Genomic DNA, 8,438 nt, shown 5'->3' with positions numbered 1-8,438 from the left:
CCCCAAAACCCTAACCCCTCCTTTCGAGGACCCTTTATACAAAATTTTCTTTTCTATTCATATTTTAATTTCAGTTTTAACAAAAACACTTTGAAGGTTTGAACTTTCAATAGGAGAGATCAAATTGTTAAACTAAATTTATAAATTAAATAATGTATCATCAATAAAAAAAATAAATACATTGATTAACACTTAAATAACATTTAGTTTAAAATTTTGAACTCACGCATTACCTCTTTTGGGTTTAGAGAGAATCAAATCAATGATTCTTTTATCTTTGTAAACAGTGGTTGGCGGGGCATACTTGAAACACACTGTTGAGGATTGGTGGGTCCAGATTTCCACCAGCCCTACTCATTTAAGTGGACCTACCGCCCAAAACATCCATGATGTCAATCACATTGAAGCAAAGTTTGTACATAGATAATGCGCAAAGCCCGTGAACAATTCTGATCAAATAAAAATAAGAGAGGATTTGGAATTGAAATTATGAGAGAAAATGGGGCAGATAGAGAGAGAGATGGGGCCTCCCTTCCTCTTTTCATCTTATTTTTGTTTCTGCAACTTATAAACATATATAAACATCCTCATAAAAAACAGAGAGAGAGACAGCAGTGCAGAGCACACTCTCCTCTCCCTCCACTTACATCCCCATCTCCTCCCCTAATTACTTTAAATATATTATCTATAAATACTCCCTACTCTTAATTAAAACCCTAATTAACTTGGATTAAAAGGTAAGATGATCAAAGTTGGAAAAAAAAAAAGAGGAGAAATTAAACTAAAAAAAGGGAAGAAAAAGCATTTCCATGTATAATATGGCATCAGATCTTAGAACCATTAACTGCAATCACCATCACCAGAACCACCACAAACTCAGCAAATTAACCCAAATCAGCAGCAGCAGGACCAATTTTCAGTCAATTGTTTGATTTTGCTTTTTCACATCACATTGCAACTTGAGGTGTTCTCATCACTGAAGAAGTGAGTGTATGGTTCACCAGCTGGAGGAGGAGCGTATGGGTATGGGTATGGAGGTGGGGGGCCGGGCGGCATGTAGTTGACAGCAGGTGGTGGCCTAGCATACATCATTGGTTGGAACCTCTCATTGCCCATTGCCCTTTGCTGGTTCATCACAGCCTGCAAGTATTGTTGTTGTTGGTAGGGGTTACCAGGCATGGCCTCGGGCCCACCTCCTTGGAAGTACCCTCCGCCGGCGCCTCCTCCACCACCGCCATTCATGGCGCCAGCCGGAAGGCCTTGAACAGCTGGAATGTTGCCCATTTGGCTCATAGGCATGCTCATTGGCCCCATTCCCATGTTCATGTTGCCCATCTGACCCACATTAACTCCAGGCATGCCCTGAGGACGGCCACCCATGTTCTGAAAAGCATTTTTCATAGCTTGAACTTCACTCATTCCTCCTCCTCCGCCGCCGCCGCCGCCGCCACCACCCTTTTTACCCCCATTGCCATTGTTCATGCTCCCATTAGGACCCCCTTGACCACTGTTCCCATTCTTGGCATTTCCCCCACCACCAGTTTTGCCATCCAACGGAGAGCCCCCACTTTTGCCTCCATTCTTTCCACCCCCGCCTCCTTGATTGTGGTGTTGGTCTCCACCACCGCCGCCGCCCTTCTTTCCTCCACTTCCATTTTTACCCTCATTGTTCCCACCACCAACAGGCACAGGCCCACCACCAACAGGCACAGGCCCACCACCGCCTCCTCCTCCCTTCTTCCCATTAACCACAGCACCACCTCCATTCTGGGCACCACCATTCCCGCCACCACCCTTTTGGGCGGCGGCATTCATCATCTGAGGATGGTTCCCCTTCATCAACTCATTTATCATCCCCATGTTCGGAGGCATCCCCTGGCCACCATTGCCCATCATCACAGGCTTCCCCTTTGTGAGAGGATGATGGGGCTCATCCATGTTATCATCAAACTCATCGTCGTCATAGTCATAGTCATCATCGTCATCAAGGTCATCGTACTCATCGTCACTCAAATCCTCTTCCTCCCGCATGTTGAACTTCACCGCCTTCTGATTCGGGTTCGGGTTCTGGTCCTTGAAATTAGAGGGCATTTGCATGCCCTTCAATGGGGGCAGCTTCAGATCTTGGAACCCTTTCATTTGCTGGAGTTGCTGCAGTTGCTGCTGCTGGAGTTGTTGCTGCAGTTGCTGCTGCTGGAGTTGCTGCAGTTGCTGCTGCTTGAGTTGCTGCAGTTGCTGCTGCTGAAGCTGCTGGTTCTGCTGCTGCGGTTTCTGGCCGCCTTGTTGGCCGCTCTTTGGCTGGTTGTTAGCACCACCGCCACCACCACCCTTCTGCCCGCCTTTACCGCCGTTGTTTTCACCCTTGCCATTGTCAATTTGCATGTTCTTGAACTGATTAGGGAGGTTGCTCTGGTTGTTGTTTGCCTTCGGAGCGCCCCAAAGCTCTGCATGTTTGCCGGATTTTGCAAGCTTCTTAATCAGAATAGCAGGGTCCACATTTCCGGAGACCGTCACCTTCCCCTGCTCTGAATCTATGTCGGTGGTGAAAACCCCTGTTTAAAAATCAAAACGCAAAATTAACCAACAAAATTTCAGAAAAAGATGCAAACTTTGAAATTCGTATCACACAAAACCAAAAGGGGAAATGTGATTCACCGCAAAGAAATATTTTTGTGACCGAATTTAAAATATGGATTAAAAATGGAGCATACCGTCGATTTTCTGCAGGATTTTCTTTACTTTGTGTTTACACCCATCACAGTGGATGTTCACTTTGAGAACACATTTCTGCATGTACAGATAACCCAAAGAATACAGCAGAGTAAAAAGAAATATTCACAAAGGTGAAAAATAAATAAAAGTAAAAAAATTAGAGACATTTGAGTTCAAATGAAGCAAAGAATTAAGAACGAGAGGGAAAGAGTGTACCTGGATCTTCAAGAACTCTTCTTTACTCATAGTCACAGCTCAAATGCAACAAATTAACACAAGGTTACAATTAATAGATCTAACAAACAGAGGCTACAGAAAACACACACACACACACACGCACACAGAGAGAGGGAGGTGAAATTACAGGAGCTACAGAAAATGGGTTGTTTCCTTTTTTTTGGGGGGGGACTTTTTCCTAGCGAAGAACACAGAGAGAAAACAAATGGGTCTGCGTTTCTCTGAGCAGAGAAAGTTTTGAACCAACAGAGTTTCAGTCTTTGTAGAGAGAGAGAGAGAGAGAGAGAGAGAGAGACAGAGGAGCTCAGAAGAAGAGGTGGGTAGACATTAAACTCTAATGGGCATCTCTGCTTCCTCTATTTCAGGGTTAGAGAGAGAGAGAAAGAGGAGTGAGCTAAAACAGAGAGAGAGAGAGAGAGAGTGGTGCCTCCTCCAAGGCGTTTTCTCACTCTTTTATTTTTGGGGCTTTATTATTTACTGATATTATTGCTATTTTATTATTTCTCTGCTCTGCAATTTGGCTTGGCTCGGAAGCTAACAATTGCTTTCTGGCTTGGCTTTGAACGATGGAGAACCGAGGGAGGAGGTGAGTGTTAAATAGTCATGGTCAATTGAAAAGGGTGAGATTTGGATTTAATCTTTGATAATTATTATCAGCGGATGCGGATGAAAACTGTGTCAGATTTTCCTCTCCCAAAATGGGTGGTACAATAAATAACGCCATTAAATAAGACCTTCTCTTTCGTTTCGTGTCTATGCTTGCTTTGTGAACGGGAAATGCGAGAACTTTAACTTGGCAGAAACATTTTTACCTGACCACCTCTTTAAAATCGACTGGATTTTGAGGGTCTGAGTGAATCCAATGCCATTGAGTGAGTAAATTCCTCGCAATGTCAACTTCTTTTGACATAAATCAACCAATGGGCAGGGATTTGTGGTGATGCAAGAGGTCTTAAAAGAAAACAAAAAATTTGAGGCATTTTATCAAATATATAACTTGCTTTTGGCTTTAAGGAAAACTCAAATACTGAATTTAAATTATGTAACTTAGCCAGAGGAATGCCATTAGACTAATCTTTTAGAGACATACATAGGTGAGATGAAATTGATGATGATAAGTTCAAACTGCAATGTTATATAAAAAATAGAGATTGACTACAATACTTCTATGTAAAAAGAAATGGGAAATAAAGTTAACCGTAAATTTAACATTGAAATACGTCTTGCACTTATAGTTAGGGTGAACAAGTTTTGAATTAGAATCGATCCATATTAAGGTTCTAAAAGGCACTAAGAGCTAGTCACACAACGAGTTGTGGCCTAACGCCTAGGCGTCTAGGCTCCCTTTCTTATTTTTTAAATGCCTGAGGATTAATTGTGACGGTGGCTAGCCACTTAGTACTTAGGCGGAGACTTTTAGAACATTGATCCATGCTCTTATGATAAAATAGAATAAGAGCTCCCCAACCCTTTCCCAACTAGAGAAATCTTGTTCTAGAGACTGGTCGTATTACCTGAAAAATCATGGAAGCGCACTTAATCCCCTCACTACGACTACAGAGGTAGAGCACGATTTCCTCTATTCCATATTAAGTTTACTCGGATGTTACAATATATACATAATCATATCCGAACTCATAAAAGATTACATACTAATTCGACTTACACGTATTATAAAGTTCATGAACGGATCCTACACAATTAAGTACACATCAAGTGTACTGCAAACACGTTACATTGTAAACTTTGAACCCAACACATTTCATTTAATTTGGTCAACTTGTACAGTGAAAATACTCATATACAATGTAACGTCAAAATACGTCACTGGAGACTAAAAAAGAAAACCGACCTTAAAACAAAATATATTTAAATTGATAAACAAAATCTTACTACCTCTTAAAGGTGTACATAAGAAGATAAGCGTGGTAAAAAGATTACCGCCTATTGAGGATTTAACACGTGTACATAAGAAGCTCGAGTTGACAAATTTACATTTCAAGAGGCGTGGTCTTGAAAATTTCGCTTGGCAGAGAAGATACATACATCGAGGTCATATGCTCACTACATATAGTACATCACAACATGCCGTTTTTCTTAGCAATGATATTAGGGGCTGGTTTGGTATTGATGTGCTTTGAAAAAAACTGATTCTGCTGCGCTATGAGAATAAGCTCATTTTTGCTGCTTCACATTTTTAGCTTTTTTTCATCCAAAACTGTGAAAATAAGCCGTTTTTAAGTGTGTACCAAACACCTTTTTGAGCTTAGCTTTTTTTTATACTCACTTTTTATAAAAGCACCTCAGTACCATACCAGTACTAGGTCAAAACGGCTTAGCAAAGCTCACACTCTTCAAATATAGCTAGACGTAATGAACGATGACCCCATCATGGTTGTGTTTGGGTGAATAATTAACATTGGGATGAATTCATTAAAAGCCCAGGCGTGCAAAGGCTTCTTGGCTACAGTTAGTTGAAGCACATGCCTAAACAGATTTAAATACATTTTTGGCAGCTAATAGACAGCAAACCTATGATGGAAGTGACAAGGGGCAAAGGGCAACTCACCCTAGGTAAAATGTACTTTTCCGTGGCATGGGTAGGTAAATAACAAAAGCAGATGATGACTCACCTTGCTTCATAAGCTATCACAAAAAATGGAAGGCTTGGACACTCGGGCAAGAAAGTCTATAAAAGCAACAAGGAGTGTAGAAGAAAAGACTCTCAACACACTCAACTCTGAACTCAACAGCAAAAAAACAAATAGCTTTACTTTGTCTACCTCTTTCTTTTCAAGCATTAGGACCACTATAGAAAAGCTCTCCTTTGTCAATTTTTAGAAGCTCTGCTACGATTTTATTTTTGTAGTATCGAATCCCTTTTGTAAACCTTGGTTGTATTCTACTTTCTAAAAACATATGTTTTGTAAAACACAAGGAGAATGGTCTACGAGGAAACAAACCTTGCCCGCCAAGGTTTTAACCTTGCCCACCAAGGTTTTAACCTTGCTCGAATCTCCTACATTTGCATACCTTGGCACGAATCTCTTACATTTGCATTTATATATAGTAGATCTGACTTTTATGCATCTTATTTGGTCTTTATGTTCCATTCCATTGCTTATTGTATGGGTATATTTAATCCTGTCTAACTAACTACTTTGATTTCTATATTGTTAATAAAAGTTGATCACTGAGGAAAGCACCTAATTAAACATGAACTCCCTTATAAATGGACATACGATATTCAAATAAAAGTCCCAATTTACAAGGCAAGAAAAAGAACTTGATATAGGCTTAACCCATCTGTAAACATTCCCAACGAATCAAGAAGTCTAAATGACTTGCGGCGCAAGTAACTAACGAATCTAATAACCAAAAAGATAATCAGTTGAACAAAGACAACAGTGGCACACTCATATCTATATTAGTTTTGATTGTGAGCCTGAATACCTAATAAAGGCCCCACAAAGGCACCATTCAAACTAATTCTGAACTTATGTTGCAGAAATCAAGCAGCGAACCTTGCCTGACAGGCAAGACAGGGTAAGTTATGCAAGGGACACTCTAGCTTGAACAGGTTGAATAAGGAATGATCCTGCATAATCAACAATAAGTTAAGAAGGGTAATGCTAAGGAGACTAAATTTGTAGACTAAATCGTGGCTTAATTATAACCATGTTGGGTTATACTCGATGTGGTTCTAAAACAAGACTATTAATTGGTGCTTATTGTCACGTCTCCCAATGTCAGATACATGATGCCTTCATGGGTTGGATTACGAATTTCAAAAGTGACAATCACGTAACGCCATGCGTGTTTTAGTGAATCACCTTCAAACTTAAACTTGTCACTATATAAATACTTGGTCACCTTTAAGATGTAATTATTCATGTACCAATAAATTTAGAGCTTACATATTTATTTAATCTACTATATATATCTTAGGGATTATAGAACTTGGTTCACACCACATAGTTGTGACAAATCTAACTTGTCTATCCTTTTCTTAGAGCAAGTCCACCAGAGCCAACATTGCCCAGCACCCAATCCAAATATCAAGCTGAGGGTCAGTCCATTTACTTCAGCCTACAAAGTTGCCTGGCACCCAGCCCAAGCCAGGCAACAGACCAGCCCATTTTTTACGGACCCAAGAGCCGGCCTATTTGGCTGGCGCGTGCACGGCACTCGCGCGTGGCCGCGAGTAGGGGACAAGGGGGCAAGCGTTGTTAGCCCACTTGTGCTTCAGATGCAATCAGCGACGTGGTATGCTCAGGGCCGTTGGATTTCCAACGGCTAGTTTTTCTAGACCGTTGGATTTCCAACGGTAAAAAAAATTTAAATTTTACTTTTCAACTGGACCGTCCGATCACAGATCAACGGTCCACGTTCCCCCCCCCCCAAAAAAAGGGCCCAACGGTCAAATTTATTATCGTTGGCCACGTGGCAGATCCTTGGCTCTTGGAATTGAATATTTTTCAAATCCAATGGTCTAGATTAATTAACTACATTAAAATTAATTAAAAATTATAAAAAAAAAAGATTTTTTTTAAATACAGTAAAATTTTAAAAAAGTTATTTTTTTTCTATAAATACCTAACCCTCATCTTCCACCTTTACACCACATTTCAATATTTTCTACACTTTCTATACTATCTACATTTCAATATTTTCTACATTTAAGAGAAAAAAATGTCTTCGTGGAAGCTCATTGAAGATGTTACGTTGTGTGAATGTTGGGTTCACACTATTCATGACCCGATTACGGGTAATGAGATGGATAAGCGAGAAATGTGGAGTAAAATTACGAAAGCATTTTGTGATGTACATGGAAAAAAGGCCAGAACTAGTCAAGGTCGTTGGAAAAAACTCAACGCATCCTTTACTTGTTGGAAAAACGCCATCTCTCATGCTTCTGGTAACCTGCGTAGTGGGACAAGTTTAGCGGATCAAGTGACAATATTTTTATTTATTTATATGCATTCCACCCACATCAATATTTTAATTTATTTAATTTCGTATGTAATTTTTATGTTATTTCTTATGTAATTTTTATATGCATTCCACCCGCATTAAAATTTTAATTTATTTAATGACATGTGGCATGACGTGATTGGTTGAAAATCTTATCGAAATCTTGGCTAAATTATTGTAAAACGGAAGTGACACGTGGCACGTCGGGATTGGTTGAAAATCTTAGCGGAAATCTATTCACAAAATAGTACGTTCGGATAATGACACGTGGCGTAACGAGATTGGTTAAAAATCCTCTCCGAAATTAAAACTATTTTATTTTTTTATTCTTTTAGAAAATATTTAAAAATATTTTAAATGGGTTGGGTGCCAACGCATTTTGTAGGAGTGGAGATCGTTTATGCCAACACATTTTTTTAGGAGTGGGGATGCATTGACCTATTACTATTCATTGGAGTCTATTACCGTTCACTGGAGTGGATAAATGGGCTGGGTGCCGGCACAAAGTCCTTAGG

The 8,438-nt window shown here is 40.0% G+C and overlaps 1 protein-coding gene across 1 annotated transcript; it reads right to left on the bottom strand.

The window, feature by feature from the left end:
* Positions 1–487: 487 nt before the first annotated feature.
* On the bottom strand, positions 488–3,648 carry LOC103453067 (heavy metal-associated isoprenylated plant protein 32-like). The gene is made up of 3 exons (XM_008392600.4): positions 2,929–3,648; positions 2,712–2,787; positions 488–2,552 (listed from the first exon to the last, which is right to left on the bottom strand). The coding sequence occupies exons 1-3, from the start codon at positions 2,956–2,958 to the stop codon at positions 943–945; spliced, it is 1,716 nt and encodes a 571-aa protein (XP_008390822.2). The 5' UTR covers positions 2,959–3,648; the 3' UTR covers positions 488–942.
* Positions 3,649–8,438: the final 4,790 nt, after the last annotated feature.

This window comes from Malus domestica, chromosome 13 (assembly GCF_042453785.1).
Source record: "Malus domestica chromosome 13, GDT2T_hap1".
NCBI classification, from domain to species: domain Eukaryota; kingdom Viridiplantae; phylum Streptophyta; class Magnoliopsida; order Rosales; family Rosaceae; genus Malus; species Malus domestica.
Note: the sequence above shows the minus strand (reverse complement) of the source record. Positions and strands in the feature narration are given on the sequence as shown.

Bases quoted from the DNA above. Each gene is read 5' to 3' on its own strand.
- LOC103453067 (XM_008392600.4), bottom strand. From the start codon at position 2,958: ATGAGTAAAGAAGAGTTCTTGAAGATCCAG. The intron at 2,788-2,928 runs GTACACTCTTTC...CTGTACATGCAG, and splicing joins AAGAGTTCTTGAAGATCCAG to AAATGTGTTCTCAAAGTGAA. The intron at 2,553-2,711 runs GTATGCTCCATT...ATTTTTAAACAG, and splicing joins AATCCTGCAGAAAATCGACG to GGGTTTTCACCACCGACATA.